The sequence below is a fragment of the Oncorhynchus mykiss genome, chromosome 21 (genome assembly GCF_057628025.1).
Source record: "Oncorhynchus mykiss isolate SJ-2025 chromosome 21, ASM5762802v1, whole genome shotgun sequence".
NCBI lineage: Eukaryota > Metazoa > Chordata > Actinopteri > Salmoniformes > Salmonidae > Oncorhynchus > Oncorhynchus mykiss.
In genome coordinates this window covers 10,180,206-10,195,864 of record NC_143042.1, presented here as the reverse complement: position 1 = coordinate 10,195,864, position 15,659 = coordinate 10,180,206, and the positions used below count along the sequence as shown (strand labels likewise).

Sequence of the window (15,659 nt, the reverse complement as noted above, 5' to 3'; positions counted from 1 at the left end):
GGGAAAACGTCTTGGTTTGAAAGGTGAACTAGATAGCTTCTTCTTTCTGTTCCTCTTTCTCTTTATCCCCTCCCTCTGTTTTGTATTTTGTGGCCGGTGTGTGTATGCCTAATTGCCTAGAGAAGCTGAGGGGACTTCAGACTCTGAGCAGTCTGCCAGGAACAACACTAGGGGCCTAATTCCATTTTTGCTCTCTACCCCTGAAGGATTCAAATGAATTAATTGCTTCCATGGCCATGCAATAGCTTTTATAGTTCTTCAGTTAAAAAACATTTCAATTAGGCTCAATCCATGTAGGCCAATTTCCGTCAGTGTAAGGTGTCTTTCATAACAGAGGACAAAACAGAAAAAATGTCTGCTCAAACTGCAGTTCCTCACAATAAAATGACAGCTCTTAATAAAGTTTAAAAGCGAAGATGTCCTCTAGCCCACACTTGAACCAATTCATTGTTTTTCAATCCTTCGGTGTGTAAAAGTAACAGGGAGTGAACTTGTACATGATTAGGATCCCGATTAGCTGTTGCACATGCAGCAGCTACTATTCCTGGGGTCCACATAAAACATGCATGACAGAGTACAGAACGAACAGTTATAGACAAGAACAACAGAACTTATTGCATTCATCTAAAAAGTAATATTGTCAAGGCAGCAAGAGACAAAAATAAATCAATATATTTACTCACTTCTTACTACAGTGCATTTGGAAAGTGTTCAGATCCTTTCCCACATTTTGTTACGTTAGACTTTTAAAATTGATTGAATTCTTTTTTTTTAAACAATACCCCATCATGACAAAGCGAAAACAGGTTTGATTTTTTTTGTGCTAAATGATTCAAAATAAAAGGACGCCTTATTTACATAAGTATTCAGACCCTTTGCTATAAGACTCAGAATTGAGCTCCGGTGCATCCTGCTTCCATTGATCATCCTTGAGATGTTTCTACAACTTGACGGAAGTCCACCTGTGGTAAAATCTATTGATCGGATATGATTTGGAAAGGCACACACCTGTCTATATAAGGTCCCACAGTTGACAGTGCATGTCAGAGCAAAAACCAAGCCATGAGGTCGAAGGAATTGTCCGTAGAGCTCCGAGACAGGATTGTGTCGAGGCACGGATCTGACAACGGGTAACAAAAAATGTCTGCAGCATTCAAGGTCCCCAAGAACACAGTGGCCTCCATAAATGGAAGAACTTTGGAACCACCAAGGCTCTTCCTAGATCTGGCCACCCGGCCAAACTGAGCAATCGGGGGAGAAGGGCCTTGGTCAGGCAGGTGACCAAGAACCCAATGGTCACTCGGACAGCGCTTTGGAGTTCCTCTGTGGAGATGGGAGAGCCTTCCAGAAGGACAACCATCTCTGCAACACGCAACCAATCAGTCTATTAGTCCTAAAGAAATCTCAGACCATGACAAACAAGATTTTTTTGGTCTGATGAAACCAAGATGAAACTCTTTGGCCTGAATGCCATTCGTCACATCTGGAGGAAACCAGACACTTATCACCTGGCCAATACCATCCCTATGGGGAAACATGGTGGTAGCAGCATCATGCTGTGTAGATGTTTTTCAGCGGCAGGGACTGGGAGACTAGTCAGGATCGAGGGAAAGATGAATGGAGCAAAGTACAGAGAGATCCTTGATGAAAACCTGCTCCAGAATAGGCCAAAGGTTCACCTTCCTACAGGACAACGACCCTCAGCACAAAGCCCAAACTGATCTAACATTTCACTAAAACATAATTTTCAAACCTTTCTTACATTTGTATATGATCACAGGTGTTTCTCTATTATGCGTAGGAATAGTTGGAAACAGATTTCCAAAATTAAAATAACTTGGAGATTTCCTGCTGTTTTTATTATTTTATGTCCAACAATGAAAATTAATATTTATTTATTTTTGCTCAAAAATGTTTAGGGCAAATAAAACCACCCCTTGTGCCAAATTCAGTCCGTGGGCCGCAAGTTGGGGAACCCTACTCCGTTTAGTTAATTTAGTTTAGTAAAAGAGAATATATATTTTATTGTTTCTCAGCACCTCTCTTCTTTCTAAAGATCTCATTTAACCCCTTACACTTGTGGAAATGGGCCTATGTGGATAGGGACGAATTGACATGTTTTTAGCAGAGGAACTGTAAATAATACACATGACCATGGAAGCAATTGAAAGAACACTTTAGAGATTATGGGGACTTTATCAGACCAAATTTGAGGACAACAGTTCATAAGACTGAATCCAAACTTTACACTGTTAATTTTATGTGCATTTTACGCTACTTCTCACAGCATTTGTTGTTAACAAAATCTGAAAAATTAATTCAGTAACAAGAATATTCATTGACATTTTGGAGTAGGTGCAAGATAAGAAGAACGATTAAGGGTTGAGTTAGGTTTAACTGGTGTCGCTAAATTGCCACACACCAAGCTATGCACAGTTCCTATGTAATTTCAGTGCACTTTTACTGAAAGATCCTTCAACTATAAGGTGCTTTTTTTGAGCTCTCCCAGCTTTGTGTTTGAGGAACTGAAGCAAGTGCTCTTGCAGTTGTTTGTTTGGAACACAGCCATGCGTCCCCAACGTCACACTATTACTGTTTTACACAATCCAGAAACATTCCATTATAAATCGTAATCTGGGTCAGGTTGGCATCATTTGAAAGCTTATTCTACTGCCAACATGGTTAGCTAAGTTATAAAATATGATATTACAGTGTTAGGCTTTCAAAAGGCACTAAAGTGTAATTTTGGAGTCATGAGTGCATTCATGTGTGTGCTCCACACCTAATTTTCAAACACAGGCACGTTGTGTTCAGGACAACCCAGGGTATAACGCATGTCACCCTGTAACTGTGGATCAAACACAGGCTCGTTGTGTTCAAGACAACCCAGGGTATAACGCATGTCACCCTGTAACTGTGGATCAAATATAGCGATCGTAAACGTTGACACTGTAAATTCCATGAGTTTGTGCACATTTGGACTGTTTTTTTATTATAATCCTCAACGTATCATCTTCCAGAAAACATCGACTCCTCTTGTTTTACCGCATTTCCCTCACTCAGACAACAACAAATGTGCAAATGTAGCCCAATTAGCAGGAGGGATGGGAGCATATTCTTGTCAAGAGCAGTGCTCAGTCTTATGGCTTGGGGGGTAGAAGCTGTCTTGGAACCTGTTGGTCTGTCCGATAACCGATGCTCTTGTACTGTTTGCTGGACGGTAGGAGAGTGAACAGTCTGGCTTGGGTGGCTGAACTCTTTGTCCATTTTTTGGGCCTTCCTCTGACTCTGCCTGATATAGAGGTCCTGGATGGCAGGGAGCTCAGCCTCAGTGATTTACTGGGCTGACCACACCACTCTCTAGCGCTTTACGGTCGAGGGTGATGCAGCCAGTCAATATGCTCTCTATGGTGCAGCTGTAGAACATCTGAGGGCCCATGTCAAGTCTTTTCAGCCTCCTGAGGTGGAAGAGGTGCTGTCGTAACCTCTTCACGACTGTGGGGGTGTATGTGGACCATATTAAGTCCTCAGTGATCTGGATGCCATGAATACATCTGACCATGATAACTGACCATCCAGTATTAACCCTAGAGTTCAGCTTCCTCAACTTGCTCAATTGTCACACCCTTTATACACAACTCCAGTTGAGGTTTAGGTCTGAAGAATGTTATGAACCAAATGTTGATAGTTAATCACCCATTCTGATACGGACACTCCTTGTAATAAGAGTCTGTGAGCTCTCACTGGCATTGGGTGCTGACACGTAGAGTGTGGAATCATCAGCATACATAGTAATTCTAGCTTCTTGTAAGACAAGTTGCAACTCATTTGTAGAAATAAAGAGTAACGGCCCAAGGCAACTGCCCTGCGGGACCCTGCGCTGATGTTGGAGAAGCTTCCAAGTTAAATTAAATAAGTAACTTTCCAACCAGGTGATGTAAAGCCATAACAAGTTACTTTTTTCAATAACAAATTATGATCAATAACATCAAAGGCTGCACTGAAATCTAACAAAATAGCTCCAACTATCATCTTATTATCCATTTATTTTAACCAATCAGTCATCTGAGTCAGTGCAGTACAAGTTGAGTGTCCTTCTCTATATGCATGCTGAATCAGTAGTTAACTTGTTCTCTGAAAAATAGCCTTGTATTTGTTTAAACACAATTATCTCCATTAGTTTACTAAGAACAGGCTGTTAACTGATTGGGTGGTTGTTAGAGCCAGCAAAGGGTGCTTTACTATTTTAGGCGGTGGAATTACTTTAGCGTCCTTCCATGGCAGTGGACACACACCTTTTAGGGTTTGGTTAAACATATAGCAACCAAGTGCAGACTTTGGAGAGAATGGGGAAAGACTGAATTAGGCCTCTTGTGTCTAAACCTTAACCACTAGGCTACCTTGCACCCTATACAGAGTTCTCTTCCGTTAGGAAGTATGTTGTTGTAGCCACTAGCCAGCTCTTAGTTTCTGTTAGGTTAGTTTGCGGTATAGTAGCAGTATAGAAATGTAGGCTGTTTACTCAATGAAAGGCTTTGCTCCATTTGTATGTTCCGTGAAAGGTGTTGAATCGATACAATAATATGCTTTATAGAAGCCACTGAACAGGCACTGATCAGACATTGTGTGAATGGATCCACCAGGTCCACAAACAGTCCTCTGTTGATTTTTTTATAAAGTTACAAACGGGATTAGCTCAGCTGTAGAATGTTGTGGTCCATTCCATGCCCTGCTGTGTTCCATGGTTGTCATGGCAGCGATTTGGTGAGTGATGGACAGCAGCATCTGAGAGAGGGCAGGAGGGAGAGAGAGCACAGGAAGATCTATGATTCCTCTGGTGGCCCTTTTTCTGATGTGTGTTCAATTCAAACAACTTTTATTTCCTGGGAGGGAGTTTCATATGTGGTAATGAATGGCACGTACAAGACGCATAACAACATAACACAAACATGTAGGGTACAGTATAAAGGATTAGCAGCATTCTGCAATCCCTGTGTGTGTGCACACATCAACTTCAGATTTAAGGAGTTTGATGGATTTGAATGGGAGAGATCAAAATGAGTTGCCTGCTTAGTCCATAATTACTGTCATCCGAGTACTTAATGAACGTCATCTCTGGGTCAGCTCCTACAGTCCTCTGTGTACAGGGTGAATAAAACAGGCCAGATGACACAGCCTTGCGGTGATTCTGTACAGATGGTTCTGGAAGAGCTGCAGTGACCATTGAATCTGACCCTGCCGTTCTCTATTTGTCAGGAAGGAGAGGACCCAGAAAATCAAATGTGGAATGACATTCATGTTCTGGAACTTTTGAATCATTAAGTGAGGCTGGACTGTATCAGAGGCACTAGAGAAATGCACAAATACCATCCTGATGTATGTCTTGGGCTTCTCCAGGTGGTTCTGGTGGTTCTGGGCACGGTGCAGTAGGGACAGAACTGCATCATCAACACCCCTGTACCGCTTGTAAGCAAACTGGAGAGGGTCTGTATAACAGCATACCTCCTTTTGTAGAATCAGCCTTTCAAAGCTCTTCATCACTAGATGTTGAAGCTACAGGGCTGTAGTCATTGTTGCAGGAGAGGTTGCTCTTTTTAGTTACTGGGCATATGGTGGACGATTTCCATATTGCTGGGATGGAGTGTTCTGCCAGAGAGCGAGGAAAAGCTCACAGAAAACACTTGACAGTTGATATGGTAACCCTTTAGTAGGAGACCACTAATCTTGTCTGGCCCAGGGGCTATGGTAACCCTTTAGTAGGAGACCACTAATGTTGTCTGGCCCGGGGGCTTATGGTAACCCTTTAGTAGGAGACCACTAATGTTGTCTGGCCCGGGGGCTTATGGTAACCCTTTAGTAGGAGACCACTAATGTTGTCTGACAGCACTTGAATATAAGCAGCACTGAAATCAGTGCAGTCTGTTGTGTGTGTGTGCGTGTGCTAGAAAAGCACAACAGAGAGCATGTGTTGGTCAAGTGTTGTGAAAGCCACTTTTGTCTGTGGCCCTCCCTCCAGCCACAACAACCCTCTCTCTGTCCTCCAGCCCTAGCTGTGGTTTGGAGGACATGGGCCACTGACGGCCAGGAAACACACAATCATGAAGAGATGGCGAGAGGAGGAAGGGCCTACTTGGAAGCTGAAGATGGACCAGAGGATGGAGAGAGCAGCGATTGAGAGAGAGAAATCAGACAGAGGGGGGTAGAGCAAGAGAGGAGGATGGAGAGGAACAGAGGTCTTTCTGTCAGTGGAGTTCCGCTCCCTTGTCACTCAGCAAACGGAAGCTCCCCACAGTGTGCTAAAACGACAGATAAGTCACACACACACTAGGCCCTCTGTGCCACTCTGCACAGAGCTGTGTGTTGTTGTTTTTCAGGCTGTAAGGTTTTTGAAATGGGTGAACACACTCACCTGCTGTTTAGATTCACACCAGATTACAGATTATCTGTCTCGCTCCGTTGCCCCTCTTGTTAATTCTTTCTCTCTCGGATCACATATTTGGCCGTGGCCCCAGCTCAGCGTTTCTCAGGAGTGTCACAGTGACGGCGTGATAATTACGTTGCCTGGGTGTTGTTTGGAGCCTTTTATGGTAACGGGCTTTTACTAGTTGTCTGACAGCAACAGAATGATGCTCTGCTCCCAGCTGCCACTTTGTGTCATATGATTGTAGTGAAACTAAAGTGTGTGTGTGTGTGTGACGGACTGATTTTAAGTCAGCCTGTGAAATCTCTTTCTGTCTTCGGGTTTCCTCTCTCACTGTCATACCCTTCATTTACAGGCTTCGTTTTCCTACTCATGGAGAGAAATGAGTAGGCTAGTTGTCTGTCTCTTGTGTGTGTTCGTTCATATGCTACGTAGGCTAGTAGCCCCACTAGGCCATGCTGAAGCCAGGGTGTCAGAGTATTAAGTCTGCCCCACACAGGGCTCTCTACACGTGGTAGAACACCAGACGCTGTCAGCACATCCCAGTGCCCTTGGAAAGAATGGACAGACAGACAGGACCTAAGGAAAGACCCAGCTAGGGTAGAAAGTAAAACTTTTATTCAATGCAATAAAAATAGCACTTTTGAAGACCTCAGTGCTGTCCTGTCCCCTGCAGCCAGTCTGTAGAACAGCCAGTCTGCTGTGTGTTATGGTGTTGTTGACTGTGTGTTTCAGCCCCTGAGGATTGTGGGTACCGAGGGCAGCAGCCATGTCCGGCTCCTACGATGACTCCATGGTCGACGTCTCCAGTGACAGCTTCTGGGAGGTGAGACAGTAGACAACATACAGTATAACACATACAATTACCAAACATACGTCATTATACGATATGCACGTAGCTGCACACTCAACTCCCCACCCTGCCACACACACCCTCTCACCTGCCCCCCCCCCCATAACTCCAAGTATCTCTCCCTCCCTCTCTGTCCCTTCCTCTCTCTCTCCCAGGTGGGGAACTACAAGCGGACAGTGAGGCGGGTGGACGATGGCAGTCGCCTGTGTAACGACCTGATGAACTGTCTTCATGAGCGGGCGCGCATCGAGAAGTCCTACGCACAGCAGCTCACAGAGTGGTCCAAACGCTGGAGACAGCTTATAGAGAAAGGTAGGAACACACACACACACACACACACACACACACACACACACACACACACACTTCAGTGGTCCAAGCACTGAAGACAGGTGTGTGTGTTCCACTCCTTCACCCCTCTGTTCCCGTCACCCCTCTGGACTCTCAGTTCCGCACTCTCCATCACCGTAAGCATGTGTGTTATTATCTAATCATGTGCACCCCCAGGCCCTCAGTACGGGACCCTGGAGCGGGCGTGGGGTGCCCTGTGCACGGAGGCGGAGAAGGTGAGCGAGCTCCACATGGAGGTGAAGGCGGTGCTGATGGGGGAGGACTTTGAGAAGCTTAAGGTGTGGCAGAGGGACTACTACCACAAACAGATGATCGGAGGCTTCAAGGAGACCAAGGAGGCTGACGACGGCTTCCGCAAGGCCCAGAAACCCTGGGCCAAGAAACTGAAAGAGGTTGGGGAGTCGTATACACACACACGCAGACAATACACACACACACGCAGACAATACACACACACACACGCAGACAATACACACACACACACGCAGACAATACACACACACACACGCAGACAATACACACACACACACGCAGACAATACACACACACACACGCAGACAATACACACACACACACGCAGACAATACACACACACACGCAGACAATACACACACACACGCAGACAATACACACACACACGCAGACAATACACACACACACACGCAGACAATACACACACACACACGCGCAGACAATACACACACACACACGCAGACAATACACACACACACACGCAGACAATACACACACGCAGACAATACACACACACACACGCAGACAATACACACACACACACGCAGACAATACACACACACACGCAGACAATACACACACACACGCAGACAATACACACACACACGCAGACAATACACACACACACGCAGACAATACACACACACATGCAGACAATACACACAATATATACATGCAGACAATACACGCAATACACACATGCAGACAATACACACACATGCAGACAGTACACACACACATGCAGACAATACACACACATGCAGACAATACACACACAGACAATACACACACGCAGCCAATGCACACATGCAGACAATACACACACACACACACACGTGCAGACAATACACACACACACACACGTGCAGGCAGGCAATACACAAGCAGACAATACACACACACATGCAGACAACCTGCCTGCGGTATAATATATATTATACGCGTGAGCGAGCAATACACGCACGCAATACGCGTGAGCGAGCGGGCAATACACACACACACGTACGCACGGGATATATATATATATGCAGTGCATTGCCTGCTCGCGTGTGTGTGCATTGCCCGCTCGCGTGTATATATCGCCTGCTCGCGTGTATGTATGTATATATATATATACACATACACACGCGCGAGCAGGCGATATATACACGCGAGCGGGCAATGCACACACACACACACGCGTGAGCAGGCAATGCACACACACACACGCGCGAGCAGGCAATACACACACACATTATTATATATTATATGCGCGAGCGAGCAATACACACACGCAATACGAGTGAGCGAGCGGGCAATACACACACACACACGTACGCACGGGCTATATATATATATACACACACGTGAGCAGGCAATATATACACACATTATTATATTATACATTATTGTATGTATGTATGTATGTATGTATGCGCGTGCGAGAGCAGGCAATATATACACGCGAGCGGGCAATATATACACGCGAGCGGGCAATATATACACGCGAGCGGGCAATATATACACGCGAGCGGGCAATATATACACGCGAGCGGGCAATATATACACGCGAGCGGGCAATACACACACACGAGCAGGCAATACACGCGCGCGGGCGAGCAGGCAATACACACACACACACACGAGCAGGCAATACACACACGCGCGAGGGCGAGCAGGCAATACGCACGCGCGCGGGCGAGCAGGCAATACGCACGCGGGCGGGCGGGCGGGCGGGCGAGCGAGCGAGCAGGCAATACGCGGGCGGGCGGGCGAGCGAGCAGGCAATACGCGGGCGGGCGAGCGAGCAGGCAATACGCGCGTTCGGGCGTGAGAGCAGGCAATACGCGCGCGGGCGCGAGAGCAGGCAATACGCGCGCACACACGAGAGCAGGCAATACACACACACACACGCGCACGAGAGCAGGCAATACACACTCACGCACTTGAGGATTGACCACAAATTCCAAATGGGATTAAGGTCTGGGGAGTTTCCTGGCCATGGACTCAAAAAATCGATGTTTTGTTCCCCAAGCCACTTAGTTATCACTTTTGCCTCATGGCAAGGTGCTCCATCATGCTGGAAAAAGCATTGTTCATCACCAAACTGTTCCTGGATGGTTGGGACAAGTTGCTCTCGGAGGATGTGTTGGTACCATTCTTTATTCATGGCTGTGTTCTTAGGCAAAATTGTGAGTGAGCCCACTCCCTTGGCTGAAAAGTAACCCTACACATGAATGGTCTAAGGATGCTTTACTGTTGGCATGACACAGGACTGATGGTAGTGCTCATCTTGTCTTCTCCGGACAAGCTTTTTTCCGGATGCCCCAAACAATCGGAAAGGGTATTCATCAGGGAAAATGACTTTACCCCAGTCCTCAGCAGTCCAATCCCTGTACCTTTTGCAGAATATCAGTCTGTCCCTGATGTTTTTCCTGGAGAGAAGTGGCTTCTTTGCTGCCCTTCTTGACACCAGGCCATCCTCCAAAATTATTTTTCTCACTGTGCGTGCAGATGCACTCACACCTGCCTACTGCCATTCCTGAGCAAGCTCTGTACTGGTGGTGCCCTGATCCCGCAGCTGAATCAACTTTAGGAGACGATCCTGGCGCTTGCTGGACTTTCTTGGGCGCCCTGAAGCCTTCTTCACAATTAATCCGTTATTTTACCAGGTAAGTTGACTGAGAACACGTCGTTTGCAGCAACGACCTGGGGAATAGTTACAGGGGAGAGGAGGGGGATGAATGAGCCAATTGTCAACTGGGGATTAATAGGTGACCTTAATGGTTTCAGGGCCAGATTGGGAATTTAGCCAGGACACCGCGGTTAGCACCCCTACTCTTACGATAAGTGCCATGGGATCTTTAATGACCTCAGAGTCAGGACACCCGTTTAACGTCCCATTCGAAAGACGGCACCCTACACAGGGCGGTTTCTGCCCTGGGGCATTGGGATATTTTTTTTTAGACCAGAGGAAAAAGTGCCTCCTACTGGCCCTCCAACACTACTTCCAGCAGCATCTGGTCTCCCATCCAGGAACTGACCAGGATCAACCCTGCTTAGCTTCAGAAGCAAGCAGGGTGGTATGCTGCTGGCAATTGAACCGCTCTCCTTGAAGTTTTTGATGATCCGATAAATGGTTGATTTAGGTGCAATCTTACTGGCAGCAATATCCTTGCCTGTGAAGCCCTTTTTGTACAAAGCAATGATGACGGCACGTGTTTCCTTGCAGGAAACCATGGTTGACAGAGGAAGAACAATGATTCCAAGCACCACCCTCCGTTTGAAGCTGTTATTCAAACTCAATCAGCATGACAGAGTGATCTCCAGCCTTGTCCTCGTCAACACTCACACCTGTGTTAACGAGAGAATCACTGACATGATGTCAGCTGGTCCTTTTGTGGCAGGGCTGAAATGCAGTGGAAATGTTATTTGGGGATTCAGTTCATTTGCATGGCATAGAGGGACTTTGCAATTAATTGCAATTCATCTGATCACTCTTCATAACATTCTGGAGTATATGCAAATTGCCATCATTTAAACTGAGGCAGCAAACTTTGGGAAAATGAATATTTGTGTCATTCTCAAAACTTTTGGCCACGACTGTATATACACACACACGCACACACACACACACACACACACACCAGCTTTACCCTGCATTTATCAGTCCGTTGATTTCTGCAATAACCACCACAATTATTCCCATCACCCCTCAGTTCACTTGGACACATATCACTGACTCACTGCTTTCACTGTTTGCAGCTCCTTCTCTCCTGTACTAGCTGCTATGCTGTACAACAAACAGGCCATTAGTGCTATTTATACAATGGTGGGTGTAATCCTGAATGCTGATTCGTTTAAACCACATTCCAGCCGGTGTCTTTCTAAGCAATAAGGCAGAGGTGTGGTTTATGACCAATATACCACGGCTAAGGGCTGTTCTTAGACACAACGCAACGCAGAGTACCTGGACACAGCCCTTAGCCGTGGTATATTGGCCATATACCACAAACCCCCGAGGAGCCTTATTGCTATTATAAACTGGTTACTAATGTAATTAGAGCAGTAAAAATACATGTTTTGTCATACACATGGTATACAGTCTGATATACCATGGCTTTCAGCCAATCAGCATTCAGGGCTCGAACCACCCAGTTTATAATCCACAAGTTACCACCGGCTAAATCTATGATGTTAGAATGCCTGTTTACTATTTTCCATCTGACTGCGCAATCCACTGTCTCATCAGCCCAGCCAGGCAGTTTATCAACTAGATCTCCACTTTAAAAAGCATCTAGACATTATCTCACATTTTCTTTGAGACTAACATTTTATTTTCTATATAAACTGGCTATTTCATTAGTGTTGGCCATTCATAGGAAGCAGTGGCGTGTAACTTTACACTGGCCACACAGGCAGCTGCTACGAAAGGGAAGGCCATTGTGTGTCGAACCGGCTCTGTTTCTCTGTGGCGCCTTGATTGGTTATGGTGCGGGAAATACACTGGGCTGCTCTGCTGTGCTTTTGGCTAGTAGTAGTGCAGATGAACACATACTCCTACTTGCACAAACCAACACACACACACAGACACTCAAATGATGTCTGATGTCACTCCTCTGACCTGGGAGTTCTGGAACAGTCTGTAGTTTGTAGTGTACCAGTTTCACAATCTGAGTCTTCCTGGCTTGTGTGTGTGTGTGTGTGTGTGTGTGTGTGTGTGTGTGTGTGTGTGTGTGTGTGTGTGTGTGTGTGTGTGTGTGTGTGTGTGTGTGTGTGTGTGTGTGTGTGTGTGTGTGTGTGTGTGTGTGTGTGTGTGTGTGTGTGTGTGTGTGTGTGTGTGTGTGTGTGTGTGTGTGTGTGTGTGTGTGAGATATGTCACAATAAGCCTCTTCCTGTTGTTGTCATTGGGCGGTGACGGATTAGTACAGTTATGTGTGAGTTGGGTCAAGGAGGTAATTAATGTACTTGAGGGCCAGACAGTGAGCCAGTAGAGAGAGAGGAGATGGAAATGGGCTAACTGTCTTGTCTTAAAAGAAGCGGGTGGAATGGCCTTGTCTACCGCGTGTGCGCGCACACACACGTTTCAATCTCGTCACACACACACACACAATAACACTGATAGAACACATTCCATATTTAAAATCTCACACTCCAACTTGCTCTATCTTTCACACACACACACACACACACACACACACACACAGACACAGACAGCTTCCGTTCTATGATATAATCAGAGCCAATGGCAGACAGGCTGTTCCCTCTGTTCTTTGGCTATGTGGCCTTTATCAGAGATCCCATGATAAATGGGAGAAGAACATTGCTGCCACTCTGGCCCTGTCCCAAACAACAGGAACTAATGGCCTTGTCCACTTCTCTCATTCCCCACTTCTCTCATTCCCTCTTTCCATTTGATGTAGATTGAATCAAAACCCAGCTGTTAGGTGGACAGGTTTTGCCAATCGCCAGAGTTTTTCCTATGTCTATTTTAGTTTCCACCTCTTTGTTTACCAGAGTCTGAATTGGGTGCTTAGTATTTAAGACTTTCATTATCATATGATTTTGTTACCTTGACTTAGGTAACAGGTATTCTCTTGCCTTTTAAAGACCCCCGCGTTACCTTGACTTAATCAAGGTATTCTCTTGCCTTTTAAAGACCCCCGCGTTACCTTGACTTAATCAAGGTATTCTCTTGCCTTTTAAAGACCCCCGCGTTACCTTGACTTAATCAAGGTATTCTCTTGCCTTTTAAAGACCCCCGCGTTACCTTGACTTAATCAAGGTATTCTCTTGCCTTTTAAAGACCCCCGCCACCATTCCTCTCACCTTTTATTCTTTTGAAAAAGCATTGTTCCTTAGCAGTGTCAGCCCAGCCAATCAGCCACATAAGCAGATGCTTTTTTACACATTTTATTCCCGCCCCATGGCAAAATGTTCCTCTGCAAAAACGTCAAAATTATTTACAGATTTCTTAAGTTGTCTTAGATTGATTCTGGGGGTTTTAAGGAAGTGAAATAGGCTTCCTTGTCTACAGTGTCTCATGGGGGACAAACATTAACCAATTGCAGAATGGGTCAGGAAACATGCCTCCAAGACTGAAATCTTGTTTTACTAATGAGCAACAGAAAAACACGAGCCAATCGGTGTGTTCAGGGGCTCTTTTAAAACTGCACATTTCTCTCCGCAGCCAAGAGGTGGGCCACTAAATGCTTTGCCTGCGAGGTGGGGGGGCTCCCAGGCAAATCTTGCTTTTGGCTCCCAAAAGGCTAGAGCTGGTCTTGTTCCTAAGCTTGTGTCTACCACTGAAAGGGTGGAATCATATTGAATAGTCACTTAGCTACTGTGCCATGCTAACTTGGTTATCCATTGGCTACATAAGCATGATGTTAACCGCTGTACCTTACCTTCTCTGTGCCACATGGCAGATGGAGACGATGAAGAAGGCGTACCACGGGGCCTGTAAGGAAGAGAAGCTGGCCACCAGCCGGGAGAACAACAGCAAGCTGGAGAACAACAGCAACCCTGAGGCCCAGAAGAAAATGCAGGACAAGGTGGAGAAGTGCCAGCAGGAGATGGAGAAGGTAGGGATGGGGGGGGGGGGGGGGGGGGGGGTTACACTGGTGTTAAATAATCTCTGTGTGGACACGTGTTTTATGTCTATGTTGTGTGTCATGGCTGGAATGTGACTCTGGGACCATTTGAGTATCCTGACAATATGGAGCAAATGTTTCAGCTCCGTGTGTCCGTGTGTGTGTGCTTCCCTGTGTGTATGTCTCCTTACGTGTGTGTGTGCTTCCCTGTATGATCCTCTGGGTCCCAGACTAAGGAGCGCTATGAGAAGTCTCTGGAGGAGCTGGACAAGGTGACTCCCCAGTACATGGAGAACATGGAGCAGGTGTTTGAACAATGGCAGCAGTTTGAGGACAAACGCATCACCTTCTTCAAAGAACTTCTGCTGGAAGTCAAGCATCACCTCGACCTCTCCACTAATCACAAGTAAGACACCTCTGCCTCTCCACCAATCACAAGTAGGCTATGATACCTCTCCACCAATCACAAGTAGGCTATGATACCTCTCCACCAATCACAAGTAAGCTGTGACACCTCCGCAAATAACGAAGAAGACCCCTTCACCTCTCCATATCAATTCCAAATGGACCCCTAGCCTCTGCATCCTAACCTTCATAGCTTTATTTGCCTTCTGATTGGCTGCTATTCAATCCTCTTGTATCTACAGGAGTGGTTAGGGAGTAGGGGATATGGGTCCATTTAGATTTGAGGCTCTACAACCCAGATCTACCTAGAGGGGGGGATTTGGGATTGGACATGGTTCACCATCCATCATTATGGAAATGCTGATGTACCCTCTCGCTCCCTTTCTCTCACTCTCCTGTCTTCCTCTTCTCTCCCTCTCTAGATTCCAGACAGTCTACCACACGTTGGAGGACACTATCTCTGCTGCTGACGCTGTGGAGGACCTCAAGTGGTTCCGCTCCAACCACGGTCCTGGCATGCCCATGAACTGGCCCCAGTTTGAGGTACGGGATGAGTGAGAAGGATGGGAGAGGAATGGGAGAGAGAGAGGGGGGTTTAGCTCCAATGAACTGGCCCCCGGTTTGAGGTACGGGGAGAGGGGAGATGATGGGAGAGGAATGGGAGAGCGAGAGAGGGGTTTAGCTCCAATGAACTGGCCCCGGTTTGAGGTACGGGGAGAGGGGAGATGATGGGAGAGGAATGGGAGAGCGAGAGTGGGGTTTAGCTCCAATGAACTGGCTCCGGTTTGAGGTACGGGAGAGGGGA

General features: G+C 46.3%; 1 protein-coding gene across 10 annotated transcripts in view; it reads left to right on the top strand.

The window, feature by feature from the left end:
* LOC110501018 (protein kinase C and casein kinase substrate in neurons protein 2) overlaps window positions 1-15,659 on the top strand; it is a 39,419-nt gene that overhangs the window by 7,452 nt on the left and 16,308 nt on the right. For all 10 annotated transcript variants that reach the window (XR_016490148.1, XR_016490146.1, XR_016490145.1 and 7 more), the window contains exons 2-7: window positions 7,157-7,247; window positions 7,430-7,586; window positions 7,782-8,017; window positions 14,285-14,440; window positions 14,680-14,855; window positions 15,277-15,397. Coding sequence is in view for 7 of the 10 variants with exons in the window: in XM_090213701.1 (XP_090069827.1) it covers window positions 7,191-7,247; window positions 7,430-7,586; window positions 7,782-8,017; window positions 14,285-14,440; window positions 14,680-14,855; window positions 15,277-15,397 (903 nt within the window). In the remaining 3 variants the exon portion in view is untranslated. The remainder of the gene's footprint in view (window positions 1-7,156; window positions 7,248-7,429; window positions 7,587-7,781; window positions 8,018-14,284; window positions 14,441-14,679; window positions 14,856-15,276; window positions 15,398-15,659) is intronic.